Here is an 18,057-nt window from a genome sequence, read left to right on the forward strand (position 1 = left end):
TTTTTGTGTGTGTGGGGGGGTCTCATCATCTACCGTATTGGGCCGAATATAAGACGACCCCGATTATAAGACGACCCCCTCTTTTTCAAGACTCAAGTTTGAAAAAAGACTTTTTGAAGACCAAATTTAATTTTTATACAGAAAATAATTACATCTAAAACAAATGATAATAACAATATATTTGAGAGATAAAGCATGTTATTTTGCCTCATTCAAATCATGCAAAAACTGTCTATCACACCTTAATATCTGAACATTTAAATATGTAAACTAAAGTGCAATCATATTTGTAAATGAATGGCTTCTGGTTTTTGTAATGTAAATAAACCATTCTACTGTGATAAAACAACAAATTGCAATAACTGCATTAACCATCAAAGTGAAGTCTAACTGTAGTCTTGAAACAAATCTGAATAAGGAAAAATATTGCAATAAAATAATGCAAACTGCTACCACTATTGTTGGGGAGCCTGAGGACTGTATAGGGGGTTGGCTCGGATGGTTATGCTCTTTTCGACCCCGGGTGTCGCTCAGAACACAGGAGGAAAGTTCAGTTTTGATTGCTTTCGCAATTAATTAATTAGTTAGTTAGTTAGTTAGTTAGTTAGTTAGTTAGTTAGTTAGTTAGTTAGTTAGTTAGTTAACCATAAATGAAATTCTCTCGGCAACACACCAAACATAAGTAATCGATTGAGACAACAAAATACATTTGCTGGCGACTGTTAGTCGCGGTGCCGCTGCGTAACGGCTCGTACTTGTATGATGCAAGGCAAACTTAAAGGAGCTGTCAATCAAACGGCGCGCACACAAAGCAAACCGCAATCGGACAAACGGCACAACAGTGGACAGTAGTAACAATGAAATATATTCACTTTGTGTCAGAGACGCACATGATCACAGCAACCTTTAACTTATACCAGCTCAGTGGCCTAGTGGTAGTGTCCCCCCTGAGACTGGAAGGTTGTGGGTTCAAACCCTAGCCGGGTCATATCAAAGACTATAAAAATGGGACCCTTTGCCTCCTTGCTTGGCACTCAGCATTAAGGGTTGGAATTGGGGGGTTAGATCACCAAATGATTCCCGAGCGCGGCACCGCTACTGCTCATTGCTCCCCTCTCCCCCAGGAGATGGATCAAAATCACATGGGGATGGGTTAAATGCAGAGGACTAATTTTGCCACACCTAGTTGTGTGTGTGACAATCATTGGGACTTAAACTTTAACTTAACTTACCGCTGTGCACAAGTGAAAATGGGTACCGTAATTTTCGGATTATAAATCGCGTTTTTTATTTTTTTTCATAGTTTGGGTAGGTGGGCGACTTGTACTCAGGAGCAATTTATGTGTGATTCTTTTTACAAATTTTCAAAATTCAAAAGTCTGCGATGTAGTGAAACTGCGATAAACGAACCGCGATGTAGCAAGGGATTACTGTCATTTAAACGGCAAATGACGTCACCGGCACCACGCGGTGGTTGTTTACAAAGGATTCGATCACGAGATGACGAATGTGACGAAGGGCCCCACGTTTTGAAGATCTAATGATTTTGAGTTCCACAAGGTTTGAAAAACTTATTTATGTTATAGTTATTTGATATATTTTATTTCGTGTAGCAACTTGTATATGTTTTTATCGTTACAGTTCAGTAGTTGTTGGCTCGTTGAACTCTTGTTTTGTTAAATAAAGAGCCGTTTACCAAACCCACGTCTTTCCTGGTACTTGGTTAACGCTACAATATAGTTATGTACTAGATCTGTGCGGTGCACGCGCGGCTTTGTTGACATAAAGGACGAGGAATTTGATCGATGGATTTACCGTAATTTTCGGACTATTAGTCGCTCCGGAGTATAAGTCGCACCACCCATAAAATGCACAATAACGTGAAAAAAAACATATATAAGTCACTCCGGAGTATAAGTCGCACTTTTGGGGCAAATGTATTTGTCAAAATCCAACACCAAAAACAGACACGAACCAGCAACAACAGGCTAAACGATACGGTATGCTAACGTGACATACACAAACGAGAGGCTGAGAACGGGCCTAACGTAACATTCAGAGTTATTCAAATGATTATTACATAAATAACACGTTTATCAAACCATCTGTGTCACTCCAAATCATAAAATACATCGATCATCGATCGTGTAAACAATGCCGCGTACGCGGGCCGTCGGACTCGTGATTTGCATGTCTAATTATTCCACAGACCCATATAACGATATATAAAGTATATTTCAAATAACTATCATATAGCAACAATATTACCAAACCATCTGTCACTCCAAATCATAAAATACATCGATCATCGATCGTGTAAACAATGCTGCGTACGCGCGCCGTCGGACTCGTGATTTGCATGTCTGGCGTGATGTGTGCTCGCATGCTGTCCATCACAAGCAGAGCTTGCATCCTAAATTGCATTGCTGCCCCTACTGTTTTTTTTTTTTTTTTTTTTTTACATCACCACACTAAATTCTCTTCACCAGACCTATGCTTTTTAAAAACTCAAAAAAACAGCGCTTTGCCCTCCCAGTTGTTGCGTCACGGCCAATGGTGAAATTTAAATCACCTCGTTCAGTTTACTTTGAAAATAACTACATTTCTTTTTCAGTTGTTTTTTTTTGTTTTGTTTATTTGTTTCATGAACTTGAATATTGTGCTTTAAAGTGTGAATTGCTTTATTCGTTTTTTCAGTGTATTAAAAATATGTGAGGTGATCAACTGTACTAGTAAGTAATGTGTTAATGATCAAGTAAATGTTTTTGAAAAAAAAAACATATAAGTCGCTCCTGAGTATAAGTCGCCCCCCCACCCAAACTATGACAAAAAACGCGACTTGTAGTCCGAAAATTACGGTAATGATTTGGAGTGACACAGATGGTTTGATAATGTTGTTATATAAACCCACATCTTTCCTGGTACTTTGTTAACGTTTCAATATAGTTATATACTAGATCTCTGCAGCGCACGCGCGGCGTTGTTGACATAAAGGATGAGGAATTTGATTGATGGATTTAATAATTTGGAGTGACACATATGGTTTGATAATATTGTTGTTATATAAACCCACGTCTTTCCTGGTACTTTGTTAACGCTACAATATAGTTATAAACTAGATCTATGCGGCGCACGCGGGGGATTGTTGACATAAAGGACGAGGAATTTGATCGGTGGATTTAATGATTTGGAGTGACACAGATGGTTTGATAATATTGTTGTAATATATATTATCAAACCATCTGTGTCACTCCAAATCATTAAATCCATCGATTTTATATATATATATATATATATATATATGATAGTTATTTGAAATATACTTTATATATCGTTATATGGGTCTGTGGAATAATTAGAAATGCAATTTACAACTGGTCCGACGTCAGCATATGCGGCGCATACGTGGCATTGTTTACATAAAGGACAATCGATGGATTTAATGAATTGGAGTGACACAGATGGTTTGATAAACGTGTTATTTATGTAATACTTATTTGAATAACTCGGAATGTTACGTCAGGCCCGTTCTCAGCTCCTCGTTTGTGTATGTCACGTTAGCATACCGTATCGTTTAGCCTGTTGTTGCTGGTTCATGTCTGTTCTTGGTGTTGGATTTTGACAAATAAATTTGCCCCAAAAGTGTGACTTATACTCCGGTGCGACTTATATATGTTTTTTTTCACTTTATTGTGCATTTTATGGCTGGTGCGATTTATACTCTGAAGCGATTTATAGTCCAAAAATTAAGGTATAATGTCTAGACCTCAAATATTTGACAACCCCCACTTTTTCAGTCTTATTTCAATGCAAAAAACATCGTCTTATATTCGGGCCAAAACGGTATTTAGGTTTCTTTCGCTCAATCAGTCACGTCGTAAAGCTGATTATAAGCTCAGCATCCTTTCTGCATAATCATGGTTGTAAACAACACTCCCTGCCCGGCGTTAATTACACCTCGGAAATCTGTCTTTGTTGTGTGTCGCTTTAGTTTTGCAATAAATCCTCCTTGTCAAGCTGAGTGTCGTCTCGCACACGTTTGGGCATAACGTGGTAATGGAGAGTCTGCATTTGGGGCACAGTAAGGGGTACTAAGCGATCCCCACCCTGAATCTCCTGGAGGTATCGTGGAATTGAGGATCATCTGATGGATTAAGCGTCTGGACAGATGCGGTGGACTAAGCTCGGGGTGGTGACCGAACCTGAAATGCAGCACAGACATCCGCTGCCATTCAATGCACATATTGCTACACATGACAACATACTTGCTGCACGACACGTGCCGACCGCTGATTTGAAATTGCAAAGTACAAGGCGTCGATCAAAGGCTGGTGTGCTGACAGGCATCTCAGTACGTGTGTGTTGTGTCGTCACACAGGGCGCCGCCGACTTCTGCGTGTCTCCCGACAGGTTTATCGTCAACCGAAGCAAAGAATTCCTCAGTGCGGGTACGTTGGTGAATGATTGAGCGGCGTTCCACTCTGGCACAAAAACAGAGACTGCTGCAACCTTTCTCACATTTTGCCGACATCACAACTGCCCAATTCCAAAGTGGCAGGAAATGAAAAGTGCTCCAATGACTCTTCATTTCCATCTTCATGAAATATGAGCTCAGACTTACACTGTTTCTTCTTCCCCGGTAGATATTGCTCACTATTATTTGTTCTGCAGTCCGAATCTACCCAACCCCTTCCAACAGGTACACACACATATATACACACACACACACACACACACACACACACACACAATTAGTTCAAGCGAGGAGTTTCCTCTTTGCCCCCCCCCCTCACTTGCTACCTGCCTTCGCAAGCGACTCGAGTCATTCCTAGCTCGCAGGCTAACGGATAGCAACAGCAACGAGAGCGCCATTCAGATGTGCGCATCTCTTTGAAAGGGAGACTTGATCAGGACGAGGATGAGCGAAGGAAAGGAGTAGACGTTTGATGAGAACCGCTCCAGAGGTGGAGATGCTCTCGTATACACTTTTCTTTTTCACTCGTTTTGCGTTTTCAACTCCCATGGCCAATCAGCGCTCCTGCTTCCCATTTAGGGATTATGTGCGGCTTGTTTAGGATAATCCAGTCTCCTGATCAACTCCAATGTTTGGGTGGCGTTCCTTTGAAGAGGTGGAGCCTGAATCAAGCGCGCCTTCTTGTTGCTTGTCGACAGTCTTTTGGCGCATTATGCTATTTTGCGTCCACAGTCGCTGATGGTCTGCCAGCGTTCGCTGACCACCATGCAGATCCAGATCCAGGGTTTGCTGCAGTTCTCCATGCCTGCCTTCCCCACCGCCGAGGTATGACGTCAACGAGGCCGCTGTGAAAGGCTGTTGGAGGGGACAAACAAACACAATGACCCCTTTTGCTCCAATTTGTTCTTCAAAACCGTTGAGTCGGCCAGCTCGTGTGCTCGCTCCGTAATTTACCTTTGACGCAGCACTCTTTGTTTTACGCAGAGAGACCTGTTAGGCATCCAGCGGCTGTTGAACGCCAGTGAATTCAATTTGCACCAGTTGACAGCCTTGCTTGATTGTCGTGGACTGCACAAGGTGAGCCTTTTGCCTGATGCTGCGCTAATAGTGCTATTTCGATGGAACTCATAAGGCCTGATTTATTTGCTGTGGTCTTCATTAGCGCAGAGTGGATTTTGATTTGTGCCAGATAAAGCCTTCCTTCTCTGAAAGCCCTCTTATCTCACCCTGTGGCTGGAGTCACAGTGCGTGCTTTGAGTGACACATTTCAGATTTCAGCAGTACACACAGATGCGGCTTACCTGGCTGTGGTTTTGTGGTGCAGGACTACCTGGACGGCCTAATGGGCGTGTGCTACGATGGAGTGGAAGGCCTCCTCTACTTGACTTTGTTCTCCCTGCTGGCGGCGTGTGCGCTGTCCACCATGCTGTGTGCCATTTGGCGAGTGTGGACGCTAATGGCCAGCAGGTCAGCGTCAACAAGCGATGAGTGGCCCACCCACGCACACACACATACTGTCTGCACTGCTTATCTCATGTCCGCTTTGCCGCTGCATAGAGACAAAGAATATGACGACATAGACGAGGAGGACCCATTCAACCCTCAAGCGTGCCGCATGTCCTACGCCAGGAGGTCCAACATCCACAGCTTCTGCAGCTACACCAGCAGCGCTGGCAGCCAGGCCAGCATCCATCCTCCACCTCAGGCGGCCCCTGGTGTGCCGCCCGCCCCAGAATACATGTAAACGGAGGATTTTCAAATACAATTTTCCCTTTGAGACCAATGGCAATGTTGTCACGGGGGATGCCAAATTGGCCATCCGGCGCAATTAAGTTTTTTTGTTTTGTTTTTTGTAACAGACCTAACTGTGAGCTTAGACAAAACAAAACCATTCAAACTTATAGGATAGAAAAACAAATGTAGTCCTGAAGTTAAGCCTTGGGGTACACCGCTTTTAAGGGTGAGTTTGCAACAAACAGGTAGCAAGATTCATCACAGAGAAAGCAAATTTAGCTTCCACCAAATTGCTGTACTAGCAGCGCTAAGATGGCATTAGCTCTGCAAACAAGGTGACATTAGCCACGGCCGCTATGTTGATGGCAATACTTATTTGTTATGTAGCGCGACTACAAGAGAGGGAAGGCCATTTTTTTATTTTGCGGAGGTCCATATTCCACCGTAGTTTCAGCAAGAAGCAGTCATGCCTCCTTTGTCCAATTGGTTGCTTTTTCCTCGGGTGATGGGTTTTCAAAACGCCGGCCAGAGTGAGCTGTTATTTTCTCAGATCATTTCCCTCGTGTACTGGCAGGCAGCTTTAACAAATATACTGTGATATATATAATATACTTTTTATTATTATTGAAAACGCCACTTGAAAACGATTGCAGTCCAGCACATAGTTTCTTTTTATTATTTCTTTGCTACTTCCGTTCCTAATATAATATGTTACCATCTTTTCCATTCGTTGCCTCTTAGGAATCAGTCCGTGCTGTTTGGCGGGAGCCCTCGGTACGAGAACGTCCCGTTGATATGCAGAGGATCCCCGCCCCCGTCGGTGCGTTGGCCCTACGCCGCCCTGGTGTCCCAAGTGTGACCACGCATGCATGTTCACAGCACAAAACGAGGATGAAGTGCAGGTTGTGTAAGACTGCCCTCTGGTGGTTTATTACCCGGCTAGCCTTAATTTCCATCGTTTCCTCCAAAACAGGGGTGGGCAATTCCGGTCCTCGAGGGCCGGTGTCCTGCATGTTTTCTATGTCACCCTGTTGCAACACACCTGATTCAAATGATCAGGATTGTTATCCAGCTTCTGTATACCTTGCTAATTATCTAACCATTTGAATCAGGTGTGCTGCAACAGGGTAACATAGAAAACATGCAGGACACCGGCTCTCGAGGACCGGAGTTGCCCACCCCTGCAAATGCGGCCAACGTGCAAAAGAACCTCCAAAGATCGTGACACCAGATTGCGTTGTTGCCTCGCTCGTACGTCATCCTAGAAATGTGCTGTCGAGCTATTGAAGATCATAAACGTACTTGACACTCTCTGTTTGCTTCTCATTGTCGTCTGTGATTGAACCGGACTTTCTTGCATGTTTGTTTCTAAACGGACTGATTGTCCTCCGCACGCTGCCAAGCGCTTTCTCCTTCCTTGCCCAGCCTGCATGCTCCGCCGCTCATAACGAGGGTACAGAAGTGCGTCCTGTCTGCTTTTGATCACACTTTTTTCAGCTGCCTAATGTCCTGGAAATTTACAAATTATTGGTGACTCTCACGTGCTGCTTTTGTTTGTGTTCACCTCGCTTTCGGTTGAGTCTTCATGCAACTGTTTTGTTCTTTGATTAGCTGGATAACATTGGATTTGACCTTTTGGCTCATTTGTAGCCATCTTTGTCCAATCAAACTCCACGGGAGCAACATTGATGATTCAAGGAACTTTTTTGTATTGCCAGCACACATTCACACGTGCATGAAATTCAATACTGGAGGTTACCTCAGTGACATGAAGAGGATGAGAGAAACACAAAATTTTGAGTCCAGTGTCATTTTCATGGTCTCTCCCCACAGTACTCACCTGGTACAACTTACCTGTCCACGACTGAAGTCCAGATCCGATGACACTTTGGCCCGGACTTTCAGGTGTAGAGGAACCGCCTTGACAATTAAGCAGAAATTGTTGCTATTCTCTAGAGAACGTATCCAAACTGTTTGATGGATTTTTATTGTATACAAGTAAATTCATGTTTGCCAACCTCGTGTCATTTATATCATCGTGTTGCATTATTACACTTAATTCAAAGGACCAGAAAGATGTGAACATATTCCACCGGTTTCCCAAGGATTTGTGCCAAAGGCCGAACGTGCTGTTGCCTATAGGTCTAAAAGCCGTCTATATGGTGCCAAGACGTCTAGGCTAAAATCCGTCTAAAACACGTCTACATATCATAGGTTTTACAGGTCTATTCCTTAGACAGCTAAGCATAGCCATCTATTTATACCCTGCGAGCATTTTGACGTCTAATAGACGTCTTTTAGACTATATGCTAACCAGACGTCTCGGCTAAAACACGTCTAAAAATAGTCTAGAAGTGTAATAAATATCTAGACGTCTATGGCGTAGATATCTATATTTATTATGCTATAGACCTTCACTTATAGACGTCTAATAGACATCTAATTGACGGCCATCCCGTAGATGTCTAATAGACGTCTATGCCGTAGACGTCTATTAGACGTCTATATGTGTTTTTTTAGACGTTTATTGAGTAGACGTTTGAATGATGACAAATAGCGATTAGCACTAGCTAGTGATCATTTGAACATCTATTCAACATTGAGGTTCTCTTCAATACAGTTAACCTGTGATCCTTACGTTTGTGTAGTTCCAGGATGTTGTGAAAATGCATTTGATTAGTGATGGTCCAGGGTTTGAAAATTTACATTTTTTTAATACAGAAATAGGTTTCAGTGACAGTCATACTTATGTTACCTGCAGATATAAATACACCTTTTGATGTTAAAATTAACCAAAACGATAATTGAACCTAAATTAGAAAAAAAAAACATTATCCAACTATCACAAATATAAATGTGCAATGTTTTTAAATCATATGTTTAAAAATGTAAAAATATACATACAGTATTAAAATACAGGGGCTATTTAATAGAACAAAACTACTACGTTACAATATAAATCTATACATATTGTATGTAGGGCATATCAAACAAAACAACTAGCTCGGCGAAACACAAGGGGGAAACATAAACATCACTCTCTTGTGGGCTTTTGATAGCCCCCTTTGCTACTCAGTGCTGGAGCCATTGCGGTCCTTGTTTCATCATTCGTGGCCTCTGTGTGTGTCACCAACAGCTTCTACAAAGATGAACTCAATGTACATCAGGCACCACCCATTGTAGTAGACTTTAGGATTACTCCGTAAAAGAAATATGAATATGGGGGAAAAAAAACACGACTACCTGTAAAATAGTTTTTCCTTGATGCATCTTAAATCAGTTGCATATTTCGAACATGAAGCAATCGCACAGGAACGAGCAGACAGGTTTTTTAAATTTTATTCACCAGCGCTATCAGAGCAGTCTCCCTGAGGGCCCTCTGCACGACACGAGCACGCATATTGAACGTTGTCATTGTCATTTGTGTAGTCCACAACAGAACAGCCACCACATCTTGAGTCTTCACTGTTGTCTTTTTTTAATCGACAGTACAGATGTCAAACTAATCATACCTGTCTATGGTCTTGGAAACATGCAGGTCTTCAAATCAGCGGCCTCCTAACACAAGACTGCTTTGCAATCTGTTTACAAGGAATTATGAACAGTCTCAGAAGAGTGGAATTAAGAGTAGATACAATTGAATTGAGGACTTTTTTTCCTTGTAAATCAAGCAAAAAAGTAACTGAAAAGTCAGTAACTTTGACAGTACAGCAATTAAACCAAACAGAACCCTACAGTTTCTATAACTCCCTCTCGTATATAGAAGACAGCTTGTAGTTCTTTTTGTTACTGATCTGTTTTATTCTGACTTGGAGACCATCCTTTACAGACCGTGAGAACTGCGTAAACAGAAACATACAGTGAATTTCTTAACAATAAATAAATTCAAGATTCAAGAAGAATTTATTCGCCATGTTTGAGCGTGCCAATCAAGGAATTTGACTTTGTTACATCACAGTCTCTGTTCAACATTTAGGTGACTAACAACACTCAGGACATGTGAAAATGACAAATGACAATATTCTCAGCCATCCCCTGATCTTAAACTCCCATGAGGGCAAAGAATAACTCAAATCTCCGACTAGGGGAAGTGAGAAACCTTGAGAAGAGACCACAGATGGGAGGGTTCTACTTCCAGGGTGACCAGGCTGCAATGGATGCAGAGAAAACACATAGTGCAAACAGTGTAGACAATCCAAAAAGGTGTGGAGAGCAGGATAGCACAGCAATGACTCTGAGACTCTAAGAGTGGTGTGAATTCATCAGAGCAACAGCCTGGGGGAAGAAGCTGTCTCTGTGTCTGCTGGTTTTGGCGTACAGAGCTCTATAACGCCGTCCGGAGGGGAGTAGTTCAAACAGACTGTAACTTGGATGAGAAGGGTCTGTAGAGATGTTGCTTGCGCGTTTCCTGGTCCTGGACAGGTACAAGTCTTGGATAGATGGGAGGTTGATTCCAATGATCTTTTCTGCAGTCCTGATTGTCCGTTGCAGTCTGTGCTTGTCTTGTTTGGAGGCCGATCCAAACCAGACAGTGATGGAGGTGCAGAGGACAGACTGGATGATGGCAGTGTAGAAGGTCTTCAGCAGCTCCTGCGGCAGGTTGAACTTCTTGAGCAGTCTCAGGAAGTACAGCCTCTGCTGGGCCTTCTTCCGGACAGTCTATGTGGCCGGTCCATTTCAGGTCCCGTGACATTGTGGTACCCAGGAACTTGAAGGGGTCTGAGAAGAGTATGGTATTACTGCGGATAGTGAGGGGTGAAAGTGGTGAAGGATCTCGCTCGAAATAATATCCTTTGGTCTCTTTTCACAACATATTGCACTACTGTTAATAAACTTAATACCTATTCATACATATAATACCTATAAGACTATTAAACATCATCACAATATCGATATATATATATATATATATATATATATATATATATATATATATATATATATATATATATATATATATATATATATATATATATATATATATATATATATATATATACCACTACAATACTGCAGCAAACAAGTGGTGATATTTGCCGTTAGCTTGCTACACAAATACAAAGGTAAATAAATCAAATGCAAACTTCCGCAATGAAACAACACAAAACGTCTCCCCCATTACCTTATTAGCTGCATATACAGGCGTGAGAGGTGGTTAGTAAGGCTTTGTTTCTTTGTTATAACGAAAACTTAACTATAACTTGGCTAGTCAACAGCTTAGCAAAACAAACTGGCTTTTCCTCGCGGAGATGTTCGCCGGTGGTCCGTCACTAAAACGGGTCCATGTGAAACGACACAAAGTTATGAACCGAAATTCTTAATGTATGAACCAAAATACTTTGAGCTACAATACTGCCTCCGATGCAGTTACAGGTTCCATTACTAGCTCAGTGGCCTAGTAGTAGAGTGTCCGCTCTGAGACTGCAAGGTTGTGGGTTCAAACCCCGGCCGGGTCATACCAAAGACTATAAAAATGGAACCCATTACCTCCCTGCTTGATACTCATCATTAAGGGTTGGAATTGGGGGGTTAGATCACCAAATGATTCCCGAGCGCAGCACTGCTACTGCTCACTGCTCCTCTCTCCCCCAGGGGATGAATCAAAATCACATGGGGATGGGTTAATTGCAGAGAACAAATTTCACCACTCCCAGATGTGTGTGTGAGGATGATCATTGGGACTTTAACTTAATTTGTAAGCTATCATGAGTGAAGGGGATACATCCAAAATTTTGACGAACCAATTCTAAGCTGTCATTAGAATTCTGTCATTCTGTCATTCTGTCTTGCATCATGTTTGTCATTTATTTCCTTGGAAATCATATCAAAGGTCTCCAGATCAGTCATGCGCACCGTCCACTCTCCATGTCACATTCTGAACAAGAGTTGAGGCTCCTCAGCCCAGGGATTGCCAGAAGGGGCTCCACGATGACCTTTCAGATACTCTGAGAATAAAGGGAAATCATGTCAAAGGTCTCCAGATCAGTCATGATCACCGTCCACTCTCCGTGTCACATTCTGAACAAGAGTTGAGGCTCCTCAGCCCAGGAATTGCCAGAAGGGGCTCCACGATGACCTTCAGAAACTCTGAGAATAAAGAGAAATAGAAATAAAATACTTACTTAAATTACTGCAGCTATGACCTCTTTTTAAATGACTAATGCCTACAAAAAAAACTCTAACTTTTCCCTGTCATGGGCGTTTCACACTCACTTCCTAGCTGTTGAAGAATGAAGCAAATGTTAGCTGCAAGATTCAAATGAACCATTCTCCAATGATAAACTTTGCCCTGTTTGAAAGAAATAAATGGTGGCATTCTGTCTGTGCCTTTGAATGTGGTGCAAATTAATTTGGATGTTGTACATATCCAATCATGTTATTTTAAAATAGTATTGATAAAATTGCTTGTTCTACAAGTTGTTATCCAAATGATGAAAATGTACAGGGTAAACCTGGGTTTTATTTTGCACTTTGACATCCGCCATGGTTTCCGGAGTGTGAAGGTCAAGGCAATGACATTTTATAAATGCAAGTTCCATATTGAAGATTGCGATTACAACATACACTTTTTGCATATGCGCGACAGTAGCTAAGCATACATAAGTATATTCAAACCACCAATAACAGATCAATTTCCAAAGATAACGCTAGGCAGTTGTGATTACTTCTACAATCAAGAATAAATAAAAAATCAATCATTTCCTTGTGGAGTCTGGTCAGTTTTTAATACAGATGCTCCTCTTATCTCCAGGCTTGGAGTCTGAAAAAGAGGGAACGGGAAAAAGAATATGTCTAATTTGACAATTCACCCATTAACAGCGGTTAGTAACATGACACAACACGATTTTAACTTTTGAAGTGACTTGCCTTAGAGTTCCAAGGCCTGTTGAGATCTAAACATAGTTAGGTGCACATTTTAATGACATCAGAAGAAAAACATCTACTTTTTCACGTGCCACTCCTTGAGCTAAATCTGGAGTCACAAATCACAACATGGGTAAAAAGGGAAATTACATCTTTGCCATGCCATCATTAAATCGCAAATTTGTGATCCATACTTACTGTTTGATCTTGTTTTTGTTTTATAATAGCCATGGCGAGTTTCGAAAGTGAGCTGCTGACATCTGCAAAAGCAATGCCATTATTTACATTAGTTTTGAATTCAAATATGAATTGTAAATGCATATGGCATAACCTCTAGTCAAAAAGATTTTATTCACTTGAGATTTTTTTTTTACTTAAGAAAACCGACATGAAACAACTTTTTGGAATTTGAAGCAAATTCACTCAAGCTACCATCAACGTTTAGCGACTATTAACGTTTGTGTTAGCTCTTCTCTTCATAAAGCAACTAGTCACGCAGCAAAAACGAAGGACTAGCAGGCAAACTACAACTTAAGTCCAAGCTTGAAATCGATTGATAATTAAATGGACAAATTTTGCAGGATAAAACAACAGCTCTTTCTGAAAAACATCGAATATTCACCTTACAGTAGCTACGGAAGAGGATAGACTTCTTCTTCTTGTTTTTTTTTTTTTTTTTACAGTGGCGCACAAACTATGCACGTTTCAAACGAAGCAATACAACATTGCAATCCCATCCAATTACAGCTGCATGGTTTAGGGTCCATCCATCCATCCATCCATCCATCCATCCATCCATCCATCCATCCATCCATCCATTTTCTGAACCGCTTTGTGCCCTCCGATTGGCTGGCAACCTGTTCAGGGTGTCCCCCGTCTACTGCCCGATGACTGCTGTGATAGGCTCCAGCCTGCTGCGACCCCCATGGGGACAAGCAGTATAGAAAATGGATGGATTTAATTTTGTCATCTATTTTAGGTTATTCCATAGCCCTAATATCAAGTTACAGAAATAACCACACTTCCCACGGTTAAATGTTTTTTTTAAACAAAGCATCACAACTTCTGTACATTATTTATACAATTTACAGAATGGTTTGGGGTTTAATATTTTATATTTGATGGATTTAATTTTGTTGTATATTTTAGGTTATTCCATAGCCCCAATGACACTTTACACGGATCAATGGATGTTTAAAACATAGTTGATTTGGGTTTATTTCTCTCTGCCACTGAAGCTCATTTGCACTGAACCTCATTTGCAGACGTGACCTTTTCCTGTTGCTTTGTCTTGAAGCAGAGAGACGTCACGCTTGCGGGGGTTCCGACGGAAACGCTACCGGACGTCCTGGAGACCACCAGCAAAGAACCTGGGCGGAGAGATGCGTTTTCGGACCCGATTTCATCACCTGACTTAGTGTTGCCTCCTGAGTGAACGATTCGTTCTTTTGAGTGAAGGAGAGTGAACGAATCACTTCCGAAAGTGATTCGTTCTTTTTTCAGTTCATATGACTTCAACTGGTGGGTGTCAGTAATGCGCATTGAAGCTGGTGCCACCTCGTTAGACGATTCGTTGAACGATTCGTTCGAACGAATCTTTTGAGTGAACTGATTCTAAAGATTCAGTTCACCTAAAAGAACTGGAATTCCCATCTCTAACGTGACTGACTTGCTTTTTGACTCAAACATTCCTACTCTGTGCAGGTGTAAACTCATGAAGCTTAGTTTTGCACCACTTCCAATCGGGCCCTTCGTATGATGCACTGCTGCTTTCAGTTGGTGGGACAGGCGAAGGGTCCATGGATTAGGATCAATATGCAGGTCAACCCGGTCATGTTGCGATAATTAAGGCGCTTCTAGATTGGAAAACTGATGTTCGATATGATTGTAGCTTTACGTCGTGTCACGTTAAGCAACGTGTGTTTTGCTCTTTTGCACCCAAAAAAATAGAGCAGAAAATGTGACGTTATGCTTACAGCAAGCTAAAGCACTCAGTCAACTACCACTGAAACGTGTGGGCGGCCAGCAAACGTACACTTGAGCTAGAGGAGGATGCTGCATTCAGTGTTCGTGGGACAAGCCCCTCTCCCGCTTTCAATCGCGCTGCCTGGGTGTACTCGTGAAGAACGTCACAACATGCATGTTATGAAGCACGCGTTGCGATGCAAGTGCTGGACAAATGGTCAACTTTGGCATTTGTGTCTGATGTGCAACGTGGGAGAAGCTGTGAAAACCCAGTATCATTGAAGGCACCGGCCGACAGTCAGCTGAACGCTGAAGAAGGAAGGCGAGTTGGTTCAGTTGCAGTCGGATTTCAGCCGTGAGTTATCGTCTCTCGGCTTCACAGGTCCCTTGGCCCCCATTTACTTCAGTTTTCACGCGTATACACATTTAGAGGAAATATCTTTTATGGTTCTGGCTGAAGATTGCACGATGTCTCGCACCGACGAGGTTCACCGAGTGACGGAAAACGTCTACAAGGTAAGGTGCTGGTGCTGCTGCGGCTTCTGCTTCGGGAATAAAGTTTGGACGTTGCGTTTGCCGCTGACACACATTAGTTTGCCTGGATAACACGTCGCTCAGCTGGCCTCAAATCTGGTGGGTGCGCTGTCCATGCAGTTGGCTAAATGTTTAACTTCTCGGCGATTGATTGATTGATGACTTCACTCACTCGCGCTCACTCGCGCGCGCGCGCACGCACACGCACACGCACACGCACGCACACGCACACGCACACGCGCACGCACACGCACGCACACGCGATCCATTCGATAATGACGTTACCTACTTGTCCACCACCAAAGTGCAGAAAAGCAACTGAGCCCCATCATTTGTCCCCTTTCTTGCTTAAATGGGAGACATTCCACGAGTTCAAGTGAAGGTTGGGCCTCTTACTGTCCGCCTCTGTTGCAACAAGTAAACCTTTGCCTTATGGCCATTTCAACGCACAAACCTGTTCAGCATGCCAAAAACAAGGACGTTTCTCGTGCACCTCGGAAAGTGAGGAGCAATACATGGTATGCTGTTGAAAGTAGACATAAAGGCAACTATTCTGCCTTCGAGTGAAGCGCTTGTTGACTGTGGGGGCGTTAAACTGCTGTTTCCAACATTCGGGCTGCTTGACATGGACGCATTCAATGGACGCAGTCAAATCCATGGTTGTTTGGTTACGTGGAGCTTGTGGTCTGCAGCGATGTCGAACTGCTCAGCATCATACTGGCAACAATTCGACTATAGCTTGGTCACCGTGCATGACGGTCAAACTATGGTTTGGAGGTGTCATCGACGACAAATCGAATATCAAATAAGTCTCCTCCAATTTTCATGACAGAGTCATTGTTAAAGGGTACCTTTGGTCAACCTGTATAATGCAGGCACTGATTTAGTATAAAGTAAATTTACAGTATAAAAAAAGAAACAACACAACACCTCTTAGGGACAAGGGATATATAGCCTGAAACATTGCCGTTTGACCGCCGGCACTTTTGCTGCCTGGGGAAGAAATATGACGCCCCGAATATGACGTCACAAAATTGATTCCGTTTTGGGGCGCCCCAATCAGGCCTATATACTACCTTTATAAGAAATCGATTTGGTTGAAATTTAAGGGTAATGTGAGTAATGATGTAGGAATAAATGAATACGACGATTACATGTTCTGTAAAAAGGTTTTACTACAACTTCCTGGGAGAGCCCAAATTGGCTTGTTTTGAACTCAGCATTTTTAAAGGTGTGGCATGTCCAGTACATTCCAAGTCATTCTCAAAACAGCCACAAGGAGATTAATACATTAAGAGGAGTAGCGGGGGCAAAGTCGAGGAGTGAGGCTGCCGGCTGTCCTTCGCAGAAAAGAGGTCACATGAGCCCAGAGTGACGGACGGACGCCGGGGGAAGTCGGGAGGGAGGCTATTTCTGCGCTCGCTTGATTGAACTGGCCGCGTCTGTCCGAGGCCTTTTTTACTCTTGTGGTTCTTGCACGCTTGGCACTTGGGAGGCCGCAGATGGGAGGACAACGCCGCGTTTATGGCAAGCCTCCTCATGGCCTTTCGACAGCCGCACCTGGCGCCGATGGCATGGAAACAGACTTAGAATCGGTTTTAATGACAAAAATAGTAGTAGTGCTTTGGCGCCACGTTACATCATTGTTGTGACCGATGGAATATGGAAGGAGCCATGGCATTCATGTTTGAGTTTCCTAGCCCGATCTAATAAAGAAGTAGTGCTCAGGCGCCACCTCGTGGCATCTTGCAACTGCACTTAAGCGAGTTGAAGAGCTTCGTGTCAACAGGCCGCACGGCAGCGTGCTACGTCCATCGGAACATTGGGCGACGTGCCACGTGCTGCTTCACCGGGTTCAGCTTCAGCCAGTGTTTCAAGACATCCGTGCGGACCTCTGCCATCTTGGCATTTTCCTCCAAACGTGAACTTGAGTCTTGTTGAGCGCTTTTGGCCAATGTGGCTGGATGAGATTCAAAACGACGGCAATGACAAGCTGCGGCCGAGCAACGCTGTCTTCATCACAATGGTCGACATTTAATTGCGGCAACCGATGAAAAGCCTTCATCAAGGCATGCGTCCAAACAAAGTGTGCTTATGAAATGACTCAACCTGTCCTTGGCGTTACTCATCTCGCTTATGTAAACAGTGCGAGGACAATGCTGCGTCTTTGGACGAATGAAGAGCAGTAATCTTGGCCTACCAAAAGCAGCGTGGTGACTTTTTTTTTCTTTTCCTGATGTCATGACCCAGCCCTGGTTGGAGGAGCTTTAGCCAAAGAGGCACAGTGACAAACATGCAAATCAGCTGTGTGGCTTGACTGGGACAAAAATGAAAGAAAAACGCTCTTTGACGAGGACGGAAAATGCCAAGCAAAAGGAACTCCGTTGCAGGTTGTTGATAACGCAAGTTACACTGGGCTTGCGCTTTTGCGGCAGCTGTCTGTTTGCAAGCGACAAGCGCGAGCCCCTTAAGCCGCCTGCAGATAA

At 42.9% G+C, this 18,057-nt stretch overlaps 2 protein-coding genes and 1 long non-coding RNA gene across 11 annotated transcripts in view; 2 read left to right on the forward strand and 1 right to left on the reverse strand.

Annotated features, from left to right (window-relative positions):
• Nucleotides 1-8,217, forward strand: part of LOC147044753 (protein tweety homolog 2-like) — a 26,576-nt gene extending 18,359 nt beyond the window's left edge. For 4 of the 5 annotated variants that reach the window (XM_085933141.1, XM_085933138.1, XM_085933140.1 and 1 more), the window contains 7 exons: nucleotides 4,379-4,448; nucleotides 4,644-4,699; nucleotides 5,207-5,299; nucleotides 5,459-5,551; nucleotides 5,799-6,214; nucleotides 6,950-7,028; nucleotides 8,042-8,217. In XM_085933141.1, the coding sequence (XP_085789267.1) occupies nucleotides 4,379-4,448; nucleotides 4,644-4,699; nucleotides 5,207-5,299; nucleotides 5,459-5,551; nucleotides 5,799-6,214; nucleotides 6,950-7,028; nucleotides 8,042-8,092 (858 nt within the window). In that variant the 3' untranslated portion in view covers nucleotides 8,093-8,217. The remainder of the gene's footprint in view (nucleotides 1-4,378; nucleotides 4,449-4,643; nucleotides 4,700-5,206; nucleotides 5,300-5,458; nucleotides 5,552-5,798; nucleotides 6,215-6,949; nucleotides 7,029-8,041) is intronic. The other variant, XM_085933139.1, reaches the window with a different exon arrangement.
• Nucleotides 8,218-10,092: 1,875 nt separating this feature from the next.
• On the reverse strand, nucleotides 10,093-14,476 carry LOC147044754 (uncharacterized). Of its 2 annotated transcripts, none has more exons than XR_015068514.1 (5): nucleotides 14,345-14,476; nucleotides 13,271-13,332; nucleotides 13,076-13,181; nucleotides 11,331-12,968; nucleotides 10,093-10,927 (listed from the first exon to the last, which is right to left on the reverse strand). It is a non-coding gene; the product is annotated as an uncharacterized LOC147044754 (long non-coding RNA). The 2 variants fall into 2 exon arrangements; XR_015068513.1 differs by lacking the exon at nucleotides 14,345-14,476 and adding an exon at nucleotides 13,695-14,097.
• A 692-nt stretch (nucleotides 14,477-15,168) lies between these two features.
• The window catches only part of LOC147044755 (BAR/IMD domain-containing adapter protein 2-like), a 35,364-nt gene continuing 32,475 nt past the window's right edge, over nucleotides 15,169-18,057 (forward strand). Inside the window, exons 1-2 of one of the 4 annotated variants that reach the window (XM_085934567.1) lie at nucleotides 15,176-15,392; nucleotides 15,468-15,553. In XM_085934567.1, coding sequence (XP_085790693.1) covers nucleotides 15,482-15,553 — 72 coding nt within the window. In that variant the 5' untranslated portion in view covers nucleotides 15,176-15,392; nucleotides 15,468-15,481. Of the gene's footprint in view, nucleotides 15,554-18,057 lie in introns of all 4 variants that reach the window. The other 3 variants (XM_085934571.1, XM_085934566.1, XM_085934570.1) reach the window with 3 other exon arrangements.

The sequence above is a fragment of the Syngnathus leptorhynchus genome, chromosome 16, assembly GCF_054491065.1.
Source record: "Syngnathus leptorhynchus isolate UIUO chromosome 16, UIUO_Slep, whole genome shotgun sequence".
In the NCBI taxonomy this organism is placed as follows: domain Eukaryota; kingdom Metazoa; phylum Chordata; class Actinopteri; order Syngnathiformes; family Syngnathidae; genus Syngnathus; species Syngnathus leptorhynchus.